Source organism: Dromiciops gliroides, chromosome 5 (genome assembly GCF_019393635.1).
Source record: "Dromiciops gliroides isolate mDroGli1 chromosome 5, mDroGli1.pri, whole genome shotgun sequence".
Taxonomy (NCBI): Eukaryota; Metazoa; Chordata; class Mammalia; order Microbiotheria; family Microbiotheriidae; genus Dromiciops; species Dromiciops gliroides.
In genome coordinates, this window is record NC_057865.1 from 223,514,246 (window position 1) to 223,535,180 (window position 20,935).

The window sequence follows — 20,935 nt, forward strand, 5'->3', positions numbered from 1 at the left end:
CTACCTGTGCAACGCTGGGTAAGTCACTTAACCCCAATTGCCTTCAAAATCCGGGGCCATCCCCAGTCTTCCTGATGATAGTTCTGGAGGAGAGAGTGAGGCTGGTGCCTTTGCACAGTGCTCCCTCACTTAAATCCAATTCACTGCAAGTTGTGAGATCACCACCTCCAGAATGAAGGACAGAGAACAAAAACCTTTCTGGTTCTAAATTTTCTCAATGAAACAATTAACATGATTGATCTTGATGACTTCCTTGGGCTTTCCAGCTCTAAACCTATGATTCTTGAATTAAAGGACAAAGAATGACAATTTCCAACACTATTCCCATAAAGGACAGAATTAATAAATAAGCAGTTGAGAATAAAATGACAAATTGGACATCATAATTGATTTTTATTCTGTGATTTCCATGAATAAAATTGCCTTTTTGCAGATATGTCAATGTGTGTGGTAATGTCTAAGAAGGAACACACACACACTTACACACTGGGTTTTGGTATAATACCAATGGAAAGAAGAAAAAAGATATTAAAACAAAAATACTTACCTTTTAAAGCAATCCTTGATCACTTACTGCTGAAAATTGAATGAAAATATTAAATATAGTTTGCCTAAAAATTGAGAAGGAATGATTTTATGTTGACTATATAGCCAGCTGTGCCCACTACCTCCAACAAAAGTGTATCCTCCCTCAGACACTTTCTGGGACTCTTGTTTATTGTCAGTCCATAGGGCAAGTCTGGAACCATTTTCTACCTATCCATTCAAGTATGACTTTGTCTTTTTGATTCTGACACTTCCTACTGATTTTACCTCCCAGAAATATCTCATTGAACTCCACAGAGAATGTAAGATTCTTCAAAATTCTCAGTGCCGATTATAACTTTCTAGAAATGGAGAAGATGACTTATCTACAGTAACTGATGCCTACTCAGGAGGATTAATTCACTTAATAAAGCCAATGTGTCACAGAGAGGCAGGTTCAGAAGGCACTAAGGATTATAAAACCTAATCCATTGTAGCACAATTTGGAAATAGTAGTTTAGGTGACAGTGAGCAAGGTGTCCCTTCCACTCCAAAAAAAAAAAAAAATCCTTGGCAAGCTAAATACCTATAGATAGAGAAGGCAAGGAGGCAAGTGGGAATCTGGTTATTTCCAAAACTATCTTTGTGACTAATTTTCTAATCTCATGGGAGAATATCCCTGTTCAGAATTCTCTGGCACTACTTAACTATCAAGGCAAGTCCTACTGTTGCTTATCACCAAAAATAAAGTAAATTCACAAGAATCCCATTTCCCAGTTCCCATAATGCTCATTCCCCACAAAAATTGTTCTCTGGTGACAAATACAAAAGACTGTGATTCCAGTTCTTAAAGGATACTTTGTAAATCCTTTGATATAATCTACATGTTTGTTTTTTCCATTTTTTTTCTTTCCTGGTTTATTTTAGTGAGTACAGTAAAAAATCTCATAGCCATGAGTAGGATATCAAAGTTCAAAATTTATCTTCCTTGCCATCTGGAATTATTCTAGAGGACTGTTTAATTAGAGACAAATAAGACAGAATGGAAGAATCAATATGGTAATAATGATACTAATGTTGTAAGTCCTTCATTTTTCTGAAGAGGTCCAAGGACATGACAAGGTGATGGCTTGACTTTTGTGTACATTGGATTTAAGTGAGTGACATAGAGAGTTACAGACAGGTATCACACACTCTCTTTTCCAGAGTCATCATGTCCAGTGAGTGGAAAGACAAAAATGAAGGGACTGACAAAACTTGGGATGCAATGGATGACCTTTGCATCTTCTATGTCTGACAAAGCTCTAAGTGTTCCACAGTACCAGCTTCAGCCACCTTCATGGCCATTGGTACATGTTATTCTGATCTGGCCATTCTGTCAGGTATAATCTTCACATGCTTTGGGTAGACATCCTCCTAAGCCATAGATGGGTTTGAACCATGTCATCCTAGTTTAACCCATCTGCTGAGATGGCCACAGTTCATGCTACAACTTCTTTGAGCCAGGGGTGAGAATTAGGTGAAGGAGGGGCAGCTGGGTGGTGCAATGGATAGAGCACCAGCCCTGGATTCAGGAGGACCTGAGTTCAAATATGGCATTCAGACACATAACACTTACTAGATGTGTGACCCTGGGCAAGTCACTTAACCCCAATTGCCTCACAAAACAGAGAGAGAGAAAGAGAGAGAGAGAGAGAGAGAGAGAGAGAGAGAGAGAGAGAGAGAGAGAGAGAGAGAGAGAGAATTAGGTGAAGGTGGACACCAAAGGTGGATAAGCACCTCTGAAAAGAGCTTGGCTAGGCCTCACACCACAAGTACTAGTCCTCCTTGAATGCCCCTAAACCCCATGAAAACAATAATAGGAAAAGCATGGAGAGAGGGATTAGACTGGAGTTAGGAATGGGTGGATTCAAAGACAGTCTCTGCCCTAAATTAGTGGTGTTCCTGGTCTGACTCAGAACCCCATCTCTGTGCCTCAGGCAACTCCTAAGGACTCAATTACAAAGTCAAAAGTGGGTCATAATCTTTATTCCTAGAGGGAGTTTACATTTTTAAGGATTATTCATGTTCACATAAAGATCATGAGATATTGCATTTGCATTAAATTCTAACTTTTCACACCCTCATTCTCCTCCATGGGGTTTCCTGAAACAACTCTTTTATGATTCTCTTTCTACCTATTGTATTAATCTTATTGGCCCCTTTTGTATGTAATGCTATGAATCACCATCCAAGTGCTGTGCTCTTTGCATTGGTATTTTCCAAGATTTCATCCTGGCTCTATTTTTTAAAAATTATTATTATTATTATTATTATTTGCAGGGAAATGAGGGTTAAGTGACTTGCCCAGGGTCACACAGCTAGTGTTAAGTGTTTGAGGCCTGATTTGAGTTCAGGTCTTCCTGAATCCAAGGTCAATGCTTTATCCACTGTGCCACCTTACTGTACCCCCCCCCCCAATTATTTTTTAATGACAAGGTTAACAAACACCAAATAAAATAAATATATGTGTGCTCATCCCAAGGATGATTTCACAAAAAATAAACTGCAAAAATTTATTATATGAATCATGTTTTTATTCTTAAGCATCCTTTTTATCTATGTTTCTTTTTTACTTTTTATCTATTTTCTTCTGAAAAAATTAAAAAAAAAGATTTAATAATTCCATGTGCTTTCTGTTCTTTTTTGGAAACTTGATGATAGATATTACTCAATAACTTTTCAAGTAATATTCAAGTACTTCTCTCCTTTGTTTGGTAGAGCATTAAACTCCTTTTAAACCTTTCCTTTATAGTGTGCTCACAACCTTTCAGGTTACTCTATTTTCCATCAGTAGACATGCCTGGCTTTCATTCCATGGAACACCATTTACGCCCATGTCCCCCACAACCCCAGATAATTCCTTGTGATTGATACCCTCAGTATTCAGCTTCTTTGTATGTTGTCTTTTTCCATCAATTGTAAGATTCTTGAGAATATGTACTTTCTCTTTTTCTTATATGCATCCTTAAGAGTTATCAGGGTCTCTAGCACAAACTAGGTACTTAATAAATGTTTATTGAATTGAATTGAATTGATAGTCTCCTCTCCACTCTTGTCAAATAGAAAATGAAAAAAATAGAGAAGGAAAACCCATTTGTAAAGAAATAGGAGTGATCAAGAAAAATAAATTTCACCATTGGACATGCATGAAAATGTATTTTTCATTATTCCCCTTGAGTTTCACTGGTCTTCTGGAATCAAAATAGTTGATTGTACTGAACATCTCCCTAGTCCTCATCTCTCTCCTTACTTTTAGTCTTATTCAAGACCAATGACACACTGGATCTTTTAAAATGGAGTGGATCTGCTTTTTTGCTGTATCTTCCTCTTGCATTCCAGGTGGCATTAGAGAACTTTGGAATTTTCTATAAACAAAATAGTAAAAGTCTTTACACTTCTTTAGGGTTGACAGCCTGGCACTGAATGCATTGGTCCAGAGCAGAGGGATCCCTCATGGAGAGTGAGAAGTTGCTGTGTGCCAGGGCCCATGGGCCTAGTGGCAGTTACAACTAACAGGCAATTCATTGTTTTGCACTATGTGCTTTATATAGCAAAACTGTAGAGATGTTTCTGTATTTCCCCCCAAAAAATTTCTGATTCATAAATCATACCCATCTCAGCAAAAATGGACTAGTCCTTTTTGAGAACCTACATTAACTAGTACATGAATTAGCTGTGGAAAAGTAAAATAACCTAATTTATTGATATATAATAAGTATATACTCTATAATTTATACTTAAAATCTAGATATATAATTAGATGTTTATAATCTATGTACTTTTTGTGAAGCACTATACAATGTGCCGGCGTACATAAAGACAGAAAATGGGGGAGACAATTCGACTTCCAGTGCAGAACCAAGATGGCACTGAACTCTCAAACTCATGACACAATCATTCCAAAAAACATCCAAATAATGCCATAGGACAATGCCTGTAGCAGGAAAAACCTAGAGAAGAATGTGCTGAAATCATCTAACCAAGAACAGCATGGAAGGTCAGAAGGAGGAACTGCTGTGCTGATACAGGAGTGGAGACCAACCCCACAGTCACCCTGACACAGACCCAGTCCCAGAAAGGCCTCACCAGAAAAGGAGATCCCCAGAGCCTCTGAATCAGCTGAAGCACCAGTGTCATCTGGATAATGGTGAGAGGGCTGAGCCCTTGGCAAGGGGGAGACTTACAGGGGTCTATGCTGGTGCTGAGGCTGAACTTGGGTTTTTCACTCCTGCTGAGAACCAGGAGGTAGACTTGAGCAGCAGTGGCCCAAGTTGGGAAGGTGCACAGGCTCATCAGAGCTGACAACCACAACACACAGAGCTGCTTGATTAGCAAGTTGGTCTGGGGTCATCTATGGACCAGGGAACAGGCCAAGCAACTGAAGAGCATGATCCTGCTTAAATCATACCACCTGGGAATTCTGAAGCTTGGGATACTGCAGCCTGGAAACAGTGCCCCAGTTTAAGGAGCTAAAAGTCAAGTAAAAGAAAAGCAAGATGAGCAGACAGAGAAAGGTGAGAACCATAGAAAGTTTCTTCAGTGACAAGGAAGATCGAGGAGTACCCTCAGAGGAAGATGTCAATGTCACGGCCCCTATATCTAAAGCTTCCAAGAAAAATACGAATTGGTCTCAAGCCATAGAGGTGCTCAAAAAGAACTTTGAAGATAAAGTTAGAGAGGTAGAGGAAAAAATGGAAAGAGAAATGAGGGTGTTGCAGGAAAGATATGAGAAAAAAGTCAACAGCTTGAAAAGCCAATTGGAAAAGCTCTCTGATGAAAATAATTGCCTAAGAATTAGGATTGAACAAATGGAAGCCAGTGACTTTATGAGAAACCAAGACACAATAAAGCAAATCCAAATGAACAGAAAAAATAGAAAGCAATGTGAAATATCTTCTGGGAAAAATTGCTGACCTGGAAAATAGGTCCAGGAGAGATAATTCGAAAATTATTGGTCTACCTGAAAACCATGATCAAGGAAAGAGCTGAGATATCATCTTCTAAGATATTCTCAGGGAAAATTGCCCTGAAATTCTAGGAGAAGAAGCTAAAATAGAAATTGAAAGAATCCACCAATCACCTCCAGAAAGAAATCCCAAAAGGAAAACTCCTAGGAATATCATAGCCAAATTCCAGAGCTCTCAGGCCGAGGAGAAAATATGGCAAGCTGCCAAAAAGAAAGAAATCAAGTACTGTGGAGCCCCAGTCAGGATAACACAAGATCTAGCAGCTTCTACATTAAAGGACCAGGGGGCATGGAATATGATATTCCAGAGGGCAAAGGAATTGGGATTACAACCAAGAATCACCTACCCAGCAAAACTCCGTATAATCTTTCAGAGGAAAAAATGGGACTTTAATGAAAAAGAAGACTTTCAGGTTTTTGTGATGAAAAGACCTGAACTGAATGGCAAATTTGACTGTCAAATACAAGACTCTAGAGAACCATAAAGAACTGGAGTTGGAGGATGTACCTGGGGTCATGCAGTGGGTGACCGTCTTGGGTCTGTGGCCAGGTTTGGGCTGGGTTCCTCCTAATCCCAGGTTGGATGCCTTGTCCACTCTCACCAAACTGCTCCATGATGACATCTTTTGGATTAAGTTGAGGGGTGAGGGGAAAGACACTGGCAGAGTTGAAATCCTACATGAAAGAAACAGGAAAAGGCTTATAGCTTGGGGGAAGAGATAGGAGAGGAGCAGGGCAGTAAATGAATTTTGCACTCATCAGAAAAGGCTCTAAGACCTTAAACTCATCAGAGTTGGCTCAAGGAGGGACTATCACACACACCCAACTGGGTGGAGTAATCTATTTAATCTGTGCAGTAACTAGCCTGATACTCATCAGAATTGGTTCAAAGACCTCAATCTCATTAGAATTGGCTCAAGGAGGGAATAAGTACACACTCAGTTGGCTGGAGTAATCTCTATAACCCTGCAGGAAAATAGGAGGGAAAGGGGATAAAGAGAGAGGGGCAAAAGAAGGAAGGGCAGAGTGGGGGAGGGGACAGACAGGAAGAAAGAAAATGGATAATAGAATAAATATCATGGGGAAGGGAATAGGATGGAAGGGAAACAGTTAACAATAGTAAGCATGAAAAAGAAAAGGGGGAAATTGTACAAAAAATCTTTATAGCAACTCTTTGTGGTGGCTAAGAATTGGGAATCAAGGGAATGTGCATCAATTGAGGAATGATGGAAGAAGTTGTGCTATATGATTATGGTGGAATGGTTTTGTGCTATAGGAAATGACAAATAGGATGATACCAGAAGAACCTGGAAAGACACATAAATTAATGTATAGTGAAGTGAGCAGAGCTGGGAGAACATTGTGCATAGTGACAGCAGTATTCTTCAATGAGCATTTGTGAATGACTTAACTCCTCTCAGCAATGCAATGATCCAAGACAATTCCAAGGGACTAATGAGGAAGCATACAATCCACCCCCATAGAAAGAACTGATAAAAAAAGAACACTTGTGGAATGTACATATATAACCTGGTTGCTGTGTTGTGGAGGGGGGAGGAAAGGGAGGGAGGGAGAAAAATTTGGAACTCTAAATCTTATGAAAATGAATGTTGAAAACTACCCTTACATGTAACTGGAAAAAACAAAATAGGGGCAGCTAGGTGGCGCAGTGGATAGAGCACCGGCCCTGGAGTCAGGAATACCTGAGTTCAAATCTGGCCTCAGACACTTGACATGTACTAGCTGTGTGACCCTGGGCAAGTCACTTAATCCCAATTGCCTCACTTAAAAAAAAAAAAGAAAAAAAAAGAAAAGAAATGTTGCTAAAAAATAAATAAATAAAATAAAAGGTAAGTGTAGGGGAGCACCCACACTAATAAAATCCTAAATAAATAAATAAACAATCAAATAGACAGAAAATTTAATAATCCCTCTTCTCAAAGAGCATATATTATGTTGAGAGAGACCATGTATATGCACACATACACACTCAAAAATACACACATACATATATATACACAAATACATGTGTGTATAAATATGTACACACACATGTACACATGAATTTTTGTATACACATGTATACAAATTAAATACAAGATAATTAGTTGCTTAGATTTGATTTATAAAGAGAATTCTTTTGAAATATTGTACATAAGAAATAAAAAATATGGAGGCATGAGGGAGCTGGCATGAACAGAGTGTCAAAAAATTTCTATTTTATATTGCACCTTTCTTTCAGTTCAATTAATGCTTTCTTTTGTTTAAAGAAAATATAATCTTGCAGATCATGTCCATGAAAGCCTATTTCACTTGCTGATTCCTTAGGCTATAAATGAAGGGATTCAACATGGGGGTTACTGATGTATTAAGCACAGCCCCTCCCTTGCTCAAAGATGCTCTCTCCTTTGCTGAAGGTTTGATATACATGAAGATGCAGCTGCCATAAAAAATGGAGATGACAATCATATGAGAAGAACAAGTGGAAAAGGCCTTTTTCCTCTGACTGACAGAGGGAAAATGCAGAATTGTCTGGATGATGTAAGTGTAGGAGTGAATTATTAATGCCAGTGTTAACATAAGAATTATTATAGCCCAAGAAATTCCCATTGTTTCTAAGAATTGTCCATCTGTACAAGATAGCTGTAAAAGGGGAGAATAGTCAGAGATGAAATGGTCAATTACAGCAACACAATAGCCAAGCTCTTGCATCGGAAGGATTGCTGGGAAGATCATCATGAGTGCCATGAACCATGAGCAGAACACAAGCATTGTGCAGACTCTGGGGCTCATGATGGTCATGTAATGCAGGGGTTTGCAGATGGCCACATAGGAGTCATCGGACATGGCTGCTAGAAGGTAAAATTCATTTGCTCCAAAGAGAATGATAAAAAACAACTGAGCCATACAGCCATTATAGGAAATGGTCCTGTCCTCAGTGATAATGGTGCCCAAGAATTTGGGAACACTGACAGTTGTAAATGAAATTTCTAAGATGGAGAAATTTTGGAGGAAGAAATACATTGGGGTCTGGAGGTGAGAATCCAGCAGGGTGAGGATAACGATAGTCATATTCCCAGCAACACTGAGTAGGTAGGCCAGCAAGAGAAAGAAAAAAAGGAGTATTTGAAGCTGTGGGTCTTCTGTCAATCCCAGGAGGATGAACTCTGTCACTTGCGTGTGATTTTTAATGTTTGTTTTCTCTTTTCTCTAGTAGATCTACAAAAAAATAATAATAAAATCAAAGGAAACAGAATTTAAAAATAAAAGGAAGAGAAAAGGTATGTATGGGCTATACTTGAAAAGGAGCCGGGACAAAGCAATAGAATTAATTCATTCAATCATTCAGATATTTGTTAATTTAACAAATTATTTAATAAATAAATTTAATACACATGATTTAAAGTTTGGTAAATAATAAAATGCTGTATAAATACTAAATAATTTCACAAATAAATTGGACAAATCATTTAATACATATTAACAGATTTATGTTAGTATGGTAGATCTCAAAGACAAGTAAGACATGATTGATGGTTTTAAGGAGCTTAGCAGAGTTGAGAACATATGTACCCATATAAAATACATGATACAATGTAGTTAAGTACCATATGCCTCCAAATGAAATGAGAAATTCCTTTTTTTCCTTAAGTTATGATTTAAGGTCATCTGTAATTGCCCATGAATCTACTTTTTTTAGGCTTATCTTATAATGCTGTCTTTTATACATTAAGTAAGACATTATAGATGGTTCTAAGTAGCTTAACGGAGTTGGGAACATATGTACCCAAATAAAGTACAGGGTAGAATATGGCTAAATACCATATGCCTCCAAATGAAATGAGAACTTCCTTTTTCTTTTTAAGCTATTATTTAAGGTCACCTGTAATTGTCCACCAATCATTTAATTCATTATGCTCTCTAGCCAACCTAGAATAATTTACCATATACTTCAGCATATCCCACAAACTTTGCACTTTGCTCACAATCCCCCGCCTTTATCTATGACATATTCTATTCTTCTCTCACTCCTCCATCCTGACCCATATCACAATGTCCATTTTATGTCTGCCTCTGCTTATTTGTCTATAAAATGGGAATAACATTCCTCTAGTTAGTAACAAACTTCTCTGTCTCTAGGCTAAGAGCAGTTTTTGCACCTTTGGTGTGCTTATCATGTATTATTGCATTTTATAGCTGTATATTTACCAAATACCTCTACTAAACTATAACCATGAAGTTAATGACATATCTCTTATCATTTACACTGTTGATCTCCTGTTATCTCAATTGTCAATCTTATCATCATCTATCCTATATTTCTAGGAATGGTGTAAAGAAGTTAAGAAAACTAAAAAATAAAATCTGGCTAAGCTCTAGGAAGCCTAGTAAAGCTAAGTGTGAAGCAAAGTTGAGACTTTTTGTTGGACCCTTGGCAGAATGCCCTGAAGCTTGTATTAGGAACAGCCTTCTTGACTTTCACTCACCCTGATGAGATTAAGGTCTTTGAGCTAATTCAGTGTTCTAAATTTTCTTCTTCCTTCGCTCCTCAACTCTCCCTATGCAATCAAGCAATTCAATATGTCATACTTGTGCAGTAATGCAGAACATCTTCACCTTCCTTGAAAGTGCTTTGCTTTTTACTGCTCTCTCTCCCCCAATCTTCCCTTCCCTCCTTCCCCTTCCCCCCTCATCTCCTTCCCCTCCCTCAGGGCAAAAATATATTACTATACCTACTTGAGTATGTATGTTAGTCCTTCTTTGAGCCAATTATGATGATATTAAGGTTCACTCACTCCCCAATTCCCCTCCCCTCCATAAGCTTTTTTCTTGTTTCCTTCATATGAACTACCACTAGACAATCTCTCCTCTTCCCCCTCCCCTGTAATGATTGGAATGATGCCACCTGCTGGAGACTTACTGTAGAAAAGCTCCACCATGAGGAGAAGGTCTCTGAGGGCAAGTCATGTGGTCAAGGTCCTTTGCATCAGGAAGTGGCGTTTGCTCATAGGTACTGTCTATCAAGGCTACCAGGCAATCAACTTGAGGAGCCTCCCACTTCTGGCAGGAGGACATGAAATAGGAAGCAGACGCTGGCGGAGGGGTTCTGTCTCTTTTTGGTTCCTGACCTTGTCATAGTGGGTAGGATGACGGGGTCTCTTAGAAATAGTTAGATGTTTACCTTTCTCTCTGATCCTAATGTTCTTTAATAAATACTTAAACATTTAAATACTCTTGCTAAAGCTTATAATTTATTGGCAACCACTCCTTAGATTTTAGATAGTTTAGCTAGAATTTTAGCCCTTACAGATGGCTGACCACCAAGAGGAAAGCTGAACCTCAATCTTTTGATCTTCCAGTTGGGTAAGAAATTTCCCCTACCCTGTCCCTTTAAACTGCTAAGTACCTTTAAATTTTCAAATGGACCTTTTAAACTCCCTAATTACCCTATTTTTTATTTTAGTCTGTTTAACCAGACAAATGAGAGATAAGATCATGTTAATGCTTTATTTTTGTGGATTTTCTATTTTTTTTAAATTTTTGTTAAAAGAGCCAGCAAGGTACTCACACTAGGGAATATAAATATCCCCCTCTGTCCCAACCATGCCTTTTCAGAGAAACCTCTGATTCCTGCAGTTTTTCCAAGTTCTAACACTAATTGTTGTTCTAATTTTGCATGCCTAGAGGCTACAACCCAACCTCTAGAAGCTTTTAATCCCCTAGCAGTGGGGGAAGGGGAACCCAGGCCTGAGTTCAAAATCAAGTCTGATTCAAATTGCCCTGGTCCCTCCCCTCCTCTCCAGACCCCACCTTCTACCCCTCCCTTGGCCAAGCCCCTTGATTCCCCTGCCAGGGAAGTCCAGAGATCTAATGCGCATGTGCTGCTTTCTCTACCTGCATTTGCAGCCCTGCCCCAGCTGAACTGTGATTCTGAGAGGACCTTAGAAAACTCTTTAAATTCCAGATATGCTCACTTTGTTCATAATTTTGCCAATCTGCTTTTGTCTTTAATTAGTAAACTTCTAAAGCATTTGTGTTATGAAAGGACCAACAGACAATATAGAGGGGTTAAAGGAATAAAACTTAATCTGAATAAAAATGACAATCATCATCATAGTTCAAGACTCCACTTCTTTTGCCATGGAAGGGTACATATTTTTCAGAAATGTAGAAGTAAGCAGAAAGGTATTGATATGAGTATTGGGGATTTTAGCCATCAGAATCAAAAGGGTTCTAAATTCATTCAGAGCAATAATGTCAGTTCAGAGGTTACATAGGACTTCTATGCTATTACATCTACATTTTGAAATTAATGGTATGGGTTTATTTTCATAGAGATTTTCATGATTTTGAGATTGTGTTTTATACTTAGTTTTCAAAACAAGGAGAATATTGGTAAAAGCTTTTTATAGTCGTGTGATGAAGTTTATATTTTATAATACTCTTATTAATATTAAGTTCATATTCATTTAGATTTCCCTAGTTTGAATTTCATTGTCTTTTATTGTTCCATGTATATTTTCTTCTATTCATTCATCTATCTAATTTTGAAACATTGAAAGATCTTTTTGATTTCATAATACAATGTTAATTCTAGGAGTATTGTGCTCCCATATTCTGAGTTTTTTGTTTTTGTTATTTTTTTCTCTCAACTGATTATTTGATTAAACTCTATAGAGCATTTCCCTGGCAAATTGGTTGCCATGGCAAGTGTAAATTGATTCTAGAATTGTTATTTTTGATAAGCCTATTCCAAAAAAAAAATGGGGGCAAACATTTTTAAAAGTTTTCTTTTTTCAAAAAAAAAGTTTTCTTTGAGATTGTGTTGTGCTTTAACTTGTATTTAAACATGTTCCAATTTTTCACAAAACTAATTGTATACTTAGTAAAAAAGGTGGGTATTATTTGAAATTGTTGCATAATTATATATTATATTCTGAGTTAAGATGTATTCACATTTTTTGCCATCATTTATTATCCTCAATTTTTAAATCCATATGAGACTTGGATTATGGGAACTTACCATTTAAGACATTAATTGCCTTCATTCTGAGTTATCAGATGGCAGTTGGCCAAGATGCCAATTCATGGGGTCAGACAAACTGAATTCATTTAGAATAGGAAGACTATATGATATAGTATTAAGGGAGATGGATGTATAGCCCTCAGGCTCTGGATTCAAACCCCAGCTCTGCCTCATACAACCTGTGTGATCTTGGGAAAGTCATTCAGATCTTCCAGGCATTAATTTCTTCATCTGCAAAATGAGAAGGCTGGACTAGATTACTTCTAAGGTTCCTTCTAACTTTATACCTATAATCCTAAGAATCAGATGTCTTTTTTGTTATCTCCTTGCTTATGTTACTTATCAACTTCAGCATTTTTTTTCGCTTGCGTTTTCCAAAACAAATATATTCTAACTGGCAGAGAAAATAAAATCAAAATAAGAAATGAGAAGCTCTGCCTCCTTTTTGTTTATAGTTATCACCATTCCATCCATTCCAGGAAAAGTTCTTATCCTTTTTTGATGTTCATTTCCTCCCAATTTCTAAACTTATATCTTCTTGTTATTCTTACCTTCCTTCTTACCCACAGTTAATGGAGTATCAGCACTCCTGCCACTATTATAAAGCCATCACTCCACATTAATATCCCTTTTCTGGGGGAAGCCAAGATGGCAGAAGAAAGCCAGTGACTTTCCTGAGCTCTCCCCCAAATCCCTCCAAATGCCTTCAAATAATGCCCTAAGACAATTCCTGGAGCATCAGAACCCCCAAAAAGAGAGGTTGAAATCATTTTCTATCCAAAGACAACTGAGAAACTTGGCAGTAAATAAATTACCAAGGTGAGAGTGAAGTGCAGCCCAGCACAAGCTATGCCAGCACAGACCCAACCCCAGCGAAGACCCAGACCCAGAGGAATAGGAACAGGCCTGGGTAGCTTCTGAATCATCATATGCAACTTCTGGAACTCAGCCCACAGACCAGAAGGAGATTACAGGGATCTATTTGCTAGCACCAAGGCAGGACTGTTGTTTTGCCCATACCCCAATCCAGATCACAGTCTTGGGTGGCAACCCCAAGTGGGAGAGGAGCACAAACACACTAGATCTTGAAGCCACAGTGGAGCAGGACTCTGTACTTCCAGGGCAGAAAAGCAGGCCTGTGGTTGCTTGAAGACTAGAGCACAGGCAAGGAGAGTGTTGAACATATCTCTCCTTAAAATATACAACCTTGGAAGAACTAAGGACTCACAAATTCCTAGAACTATCTCAGAGAACAGCTGCTAAAACACCCTGAATCTTGGGACAGTGTGCACTCTATCCTGGAAGCAGTGCCCCACTTTAAAAAAATAGGTAAAAGCAAAGGAAGAGGCTGGGAAAATGAACAAACAGAAAAAAAAAATTCTGATGCTAGAAAGTTTCTATGGTGACAAGGGAGATCAAAATATAGCCTTAGAAGAAGATAACAAAGTCAAAGCTCCTACATCCAAAGCTTCTAAGAAAAATATTAATTGGTCTTAGGCCATAGAAGTGCTCAAAAAGGACTTTAAAATAAAGTAAGAAAGATAGAAGAAAAAATGAGAAGTGATGCAAGAAAATCATGAAAACAAGTCAACAGCTTGGTAAAGGAAACACACACACACACACACACACACACACAATACTGAACAAAATAACACCTGTGTGTGTTATTTGCCTTGAAAAGGCAAATTGGCCAAATGGAAAAGGAGGTACAAAAGCTCCCTGAAGAAAATAATTCCAAAAAGATTAAGATTGAGCAAATAGAAGCTAATGACTTTATGTGAAATCAAGAAACAATAAAGCAAAAACAAAAGAATGAAAAAATAGAAGGGAATGTGAAATATCTCATTGGGAAAACAACTGACTTGGAAAATATATCCAGGAGAAATAACTAAAAAATTAATGGACTACCTGAAGGCCATGATCAAAAAAGAGGCTAGACATCATCTTCCCAAAAATTGTCAGGGGGAATTGCCCTGATATTGTAGAATCATAAGGTAAAATAGAAACTGAAAGAATTCACCAATCAATTCCTGAAATAAATCCCAAAATGAAAACTTTCTGCAATATTATAGCCAAAGTCCAGGGTTCTCAGATCAAGGAGAAAATATTGCAAGCAGCCAGAGAGAAATAATTCAAGCACTGTGGAGCCAGTCAGGATAACACAAGATCTAGCAGCTTCTACCTTAAAGGATTAGAGGGCTTGGAATATGATATTCCAGAGGGTAAAGGAACTGGGATCATAATGAAGAATAATTTACCCAGCAAAACTTAGTATGATCCTTCAGGGTGAAAATGGGAATTCAATGGAAGAGAAGACTTTCAGGTATTCTTGATGAAAATACCTGAGCTGAGTAGAAAATTTGACTTTCAAATTCAAGACCTTAGAGAAGCATAAAAAGGTAAACAGGAAAAAGAAATTATAAGGGATATTAAAAGGCCAAACTGTTTACATTCCTATATGGGAAGATGATACTTGCAACTCATAAGAAATTTCTCATTATCAGGGCAGCTGGATGGAGTATATTTAGACAGAGGGCACAGATGTAAGTTGAATATGAAGGGATGTTATCTTTAAAAAAATAAAATTAAGAGTTAGAGGAATTCACTGGGAGAAAAGGAAAGGGAGAGGTGTAATGGGGTGAAGTATCACATAAAAGAAGCAAGAAAAAGCTTATACCATGGAGGTGCTTGAGAGTGAGTGAACCTTACTCTTATCATAATTGGCTCAAAGAGAGAATAGCATACACACTCAATTGGGTATAATAATCCATCTTACTCTGCAGTAAAATCAGAAGGGAAGGAGATAAGGTGATAGAAGGGAGGGCACATTGGGGGAGGGGCAGTCAGAAGCAAAACACTTTTGAGGAGAGACAGGGTGAAAGAAGATAGAAAATAGAGTAAATGTCAAGGGATGGAGGGAAATACAGGTTGCAATAGTAATTGTGAAAAAATTTGAAGCAAGTCTGTCTGACAAGCCTCATTTCTCAAACACATAGAGAAATAAGTGAAATTTGTTAAAATAAGACCCATTCCCCAATTGATAGGTTATGAAAAGATATGAGATTTTCAGATGAAATAATCGAAGCTACCTATAGCCATAAGAAAAAAATATGCTCTAATTCACTATTGATTGGAGAAATGCAGGTTGAAACAATTCTGAGATGCTACCTCATACTTATTGGATTAGATAATAGGACAACAGAGGAAAATGACAAATATTGTAAAGGATATGGGGAAAATGAGACATTAATGCAGTCTTGGTAAAGTTGCAAACTGATTCAAGCATTCTGTAAAGCATTTTCGAACTATGACCAAAGGGCTATAAAACCAGGCATGGTGTTTGACCTAGTAATACCACTACTAGGTCGGGTATCCAAAAAGACATAAAAACCAAAAAGTTGAATTTTGAATTGAGGAGATGCCCATCAATTGGGGAATGGCTGAACAGATTGTGGGATGAGATTATGATGGAACATTATTTTCCTATAAGAAATGATGAGGAGAATGCTATCAGAAAAACCTTGAATGAATTACACAAGCTAATGAAAAGTGAAATGTACTACATACAAAGTAACAGCAATATTGTAAGTTGTGAATGACTTAGCTATTTTCAGCAATACAATGATCTAAGACAACTCTGAAGGACTTATGAAAAATGGAGTCCAACTCCATAGAAAGAACTGATGGGGTCTGAATACAGATTGAAGCTATTTATTTTTAGTTCCTATTTTAAAAGTTTGTTTGTACATTTTCTTTTATAACCTGAATAATGTGGAAATGTTTTGCATAACTACACATGTATAGATTATATTGAATTGCTTACATTCTTTAGGGAGTGTGGATAGGGAGGGAGGGATTTTAGAACACAAAGTTTTAGAAATTGATGTAAAAATTGTTGTTATGTGTAATTTGGGGAATAATAAAACTCTAAAAAAATGAAAAAAATGCATTTTCTGCTATCTGACCTTGCTTCTGCATTTTTAAAAAACCTAATTTTGTTGGTGAATTTCCACTGTAACTATATAATAATATATAATAATAGCAAATCCTCTGGCTGGTTCCTATACATTTTGAAAGATGGAACTGTTATTAAGATAAATCTAGAAGTTACTACCAGCTCTACTTTTGACAGATTGATACTTCCAATAGATATCTTGATAACTGAAACCCTCAGACTTTTGGTCTTTCCTCCAAATTACTCATTTATTTGCACTTCTTGTGCAAGTGTTTTCTGTAGTGTACCCCGATGACAAAATCACTTTTATTTTTCCCTCTATTGACCTTTACCCAAATGCCCTCTGCATGCTTTCCCAACTGTTCCACTATGGGTCTTTTTTTTAAACTGTGAAAGTATTTTGTTATTTTCCAGTTACATATACAGATAGTCTTCAACATCTGCTTCTACAAGATTTCCAACTTCAAATTCTCTCTCCCTCCATCCTCTCCCTCCCCCCTCCCCAAGACAGCAAGAAATATGATATAGGCTATATATGTACAATAACATTAAACACATTTCTGCATCAGTCATGTTATAAGAGAAGAATCAGAGTAAAAAGGAAAAACCTCAAAAAAGAAAAACAACAGCACTAAAAACAAAAGAAATAGTATGATTCAATCTGCATCAATATTCTACAGTTCCTTTTTTTTTTCTGGATTTGGAGAGCCTTCCCCATCATGAGTCCCTTGGAATCATCCTGTGCCATTGCATTGCTGAGAAGAATCAAGTTCACTACAGTTGATCAACTCACAATGTTGATGATACTGTGCACAATGTTCTCCTGGTTCTGTTCATCTCACTCATCATCAGTTCATGCAAATCCTTCCAGGTTTCTCTGAAATCTGCCTGCTCATTGTTTCTTATAGCAAAATAGAATTCCATTACATTCATATACCACAACTTGTTCAGCCATTCCCCAATCAATGGGCAACCCCTCAATTTCCAATTCCTTGCCACCACAAAAAGATCAGCTATAAACATTTTTTTACATGTGGGGCCTTTTCCCTTTTTTATGATCTCTTTGGGAAAAAGACCCAAAAGTGGTATTGCTGGGTCAAAGGGTATGCACAGCTTTATAGCCCTTTGGGCATAATTCCAAATTGCTCTCCAGAATGATTGGATCAGTTCACAGCTCCACCAACAATGCATTAGTGTTCCAATTTTTCCACAGCTTCTCCAACATTTATTATTTTCCTTTTTTGTCATATTAGCCAATCTGATAGGTGTCAGGTGGTACCTCAGAGTTCTTTTAATTTGCATCTCTCTAATCATTACATATTTAGAGCATTTTTTTTTTAGTGAGGCAATTGGGGTTAAGTGACTTGTCCAGGGTCACACAGCTAGTAAGTGTTAAGTGTCTGAGGCCGGATTTGAACTCAGGTACTCCTGACTCCAGGGCCGGTGCTCTATCCACTGTGCCACCTAGCTGCCCAGAGCATTTTTTCATATGGGAATAGATAGCTTTGGTTTCTTCATCAGAAAACTGCCTGTTCATATCCTTTAACCATTTCTCAATTGGGGAATGACTTGGGTTCTTATAAATTTGATTTAGTTCCTGATATATTTTAGAAATGAAGCCTTTATCAGAAGTACTGGTTATAAAAATTGTTTCCCAACTTTCTGTATCCTTTCTAATTTTGGATGCATTGCTTCTGTTTGTACAAAAACATTTTAATTTAATGTAATCAAAGCCATCCATTTTGTATTTCATAATATTCTCTATCTCTGGTTTGGTCATAAACTGTTCTCCTTTCTAAAGATCTGAAAGGTAAACTATTCCTTCCTCTCCTAATTTACATATGGTATCACCTTTTATATCTAAATCATCTGCCCATTTTTATCTTATTTTAGTATGACAGTTTCAGATCTGGGGGGCTGCTAGAACAGGTTTGGCACTGCTACAGGTAAGATGTTAAGGAAAAAAGACACAGAGACATAGGATGGGATTGGAAGGGCCCCATGCACTCGGGTGGAGGTAAAGGCAAAGTTTATTTGGACAGTATGACATATTTATACTTGAGGTAAGCAAAAGGAAGGTCTTTGTGTGAAGTTCATGCCAAAAATATAGGATGAGGGGATTAGTTCGTAGACTTTGGGCTATGTTGGCCTTATCTATGATGAGAAGCATGTTTCTGTCCTTTGAAGTTTACTTGGTGCTAAGCAAATGCATCGGTATCCAGAAAGGATCATTGTGGTTTACAGCCCTCTTATTAAGGGCTAACTAATCAGTGCATATTTTCTGGAAGGGGGGTGGGGGGCTGTCTGTGATCTTTGCTCAAACAATGAAAGGGGGACTTCGTTAGCCCCTAACATTAGTATAAGGTGTAAGATGTTGGTCTATGCCTAATTTCTGCCATACTATCTTCCAGTTTTCCCAGGAGTTTTTGTCAAATACTGAGTTCCTATCCCAGAGGCTGGAGTCTTTGAGTTTATCAAACACTACATTACTAGTGTCATTTATTACTGTCTCCTGTGCCTATCCTATTCCATTGATCCAGTACTCTATTTCTTAGCCAGTACCAAATAGTTTTGATGACTGCCACTTTATAGTAAAGCTTCAAATTTGGTACAGCTAGCCCACCTTCCTGTGCATTTTTTTTTCATTATTTCCCTTTATATTCTTGACCTTTTGTTTTTCCAGATGAATTTTGTTATTATTTTTCTAGCTCTATAAAATAATTGTTGGGGGTAGCTAGGTGGCGCAGTGGATGGAGCACTGGCCCTGGATTCAGGAGGACCTGAGTTCAAATCTGACCTCAGACACTTAACACTTACTAGCTGTGTGACCCTGGACAAGTCACTTAACCCCAAATGCCTCAAGAAAAAAAAATAAATAAAATAATAAAAATAATTGTTAGGTAGTCTGATTGTTATGACACTGAATAAATAAATTAATTTAGGTAGAATTGTCATTTTTAATTATATTAGCTCAGCCTATCCATGAGCAATTGATATTTTTCCAATTATTTAGATCTGATTTGATTTGTGTCAAAAGTGTTTTCTAATTGTGTTCATAGAGTTCCTGGAATTGTTTTGGCAAGTAGACTCCCAAGTATTTTATATTGTCTACCATTGCTTTAAATGGAATGTCTCTTTCTATCTCTTGCTGCTGGACTTTGATGGTCATGTATAGAAATGCTGATGATTTATGTGCATTTATTTTATATCCCACTACTTTGCTAAAGTTGTTAATTATTTCAAGTAATTTTTAGTTGATTCTCTATTATTCTCTAAGTATACGATAATATCATCTGCAAAGAGTGCTAGTTTTGTTTCCTCCTTGCCTATTCTAATTCCTTTAATTCCTTTTACTTTTCTGATTGCTAAAGCTAACATTTCTAGTACACTATTAAATAATAGAGGTGATAATGGACATCCCTGTTTCACACCTGATCTTATTGGGAAGGCCTCTATCTTATCTCCATTACATATAATGCTTGCTGATGGTTTTAGGTAAGTACTGCTTATTATTTGAAGGAAAGCTCCACCTAGTGTTTTTATTAGGAATGGGTGCTGTATTTTGTCAAAAGCTTTCTCTGCATCTATTGAGATAATCATATGATTTTGGCTAGTTTTCTTTTTGATATGGTTGATTATGTCAATAGTTTTCCTAATGTTGAACCAGCCCTGCATTCCTGGTATAAATCCCACCTGGTCATAGTGTGTTATCCTGGTGATCGCTTGCTGTAATCTCCTTGCTAATACATTATTTAAGATTTTAGCATCAATATTCATTAGGGAAATTGGTCTATAATTTTCTTTCTCTGTTTTGGCTCTGCCTGGTTTTGGTATCACCATCATATTTGTGTCATAAAACGAATTTGGTAGAACTCCTTCTTCACCTATTTTTCTGAATACTTTGTATAATATTGGAATTAATTATTCTTTAAATGTTTGGTAGAATTCACCTGTAAACCCATCTGGCCCTGGGAATTTTTTCTTAGGGAGTTCATTAATGGCTTGTTCAATTTCTTTTTCTAATATGGGCTTATTTAAGGAATTTATTTCCTCTTCAGTTAACCTGGGCAGTTTGTATTTTTGTAAATATTTATCCATTTCAATTAGATTGTTAAATTTATTGGCATACAGTTGGGCAAAATAGTTCCTAATTATTGCTTTAATTTCCACTTCATTGGTGGTAAGATCACCCTTTTCATTTTTGATACTGGTAATTTGGTTTTCTTCTTCCTTTTTTTTAATCAAATTAACCAGTGGTTTATCTATTTTATTGTTTTTTTCATAGAACCAGCTCTTCATTTTATTGATTAATTCTATAGTTTTCTTGCTTTCAATTTTATTAATTTATCCTTTAATTTTCAGGATTTCTAATTTAGTGTTTAATTGGGGATTTCTAATTTGTTCTTTTTCTAGCTTTTTA

General features: G+C 37.1%; 1 protein-coding gene across 1 annotated transcript; it reads right to left on the reverse strand.

Annotated features, from left to right (window-relative positions):
- Positions 1-7,837: 7,837 nt before the first annotated feature.
- On the reverse strand, positions 7,838-8,605 carry LOC122729583 (olfactory receptor 6C1-like). Its single transcript, XM_043968541.1, has one exon. The coding sequence runs from the start codon at positions 8,603-8,605 to the stop codon at positions 7,838-7,840; it is 768 nt and encodes a 255-aa protein (XP_043824476.1).
- Positions 8,606-20,935: the final 12,330 nt, after the last annotated feature.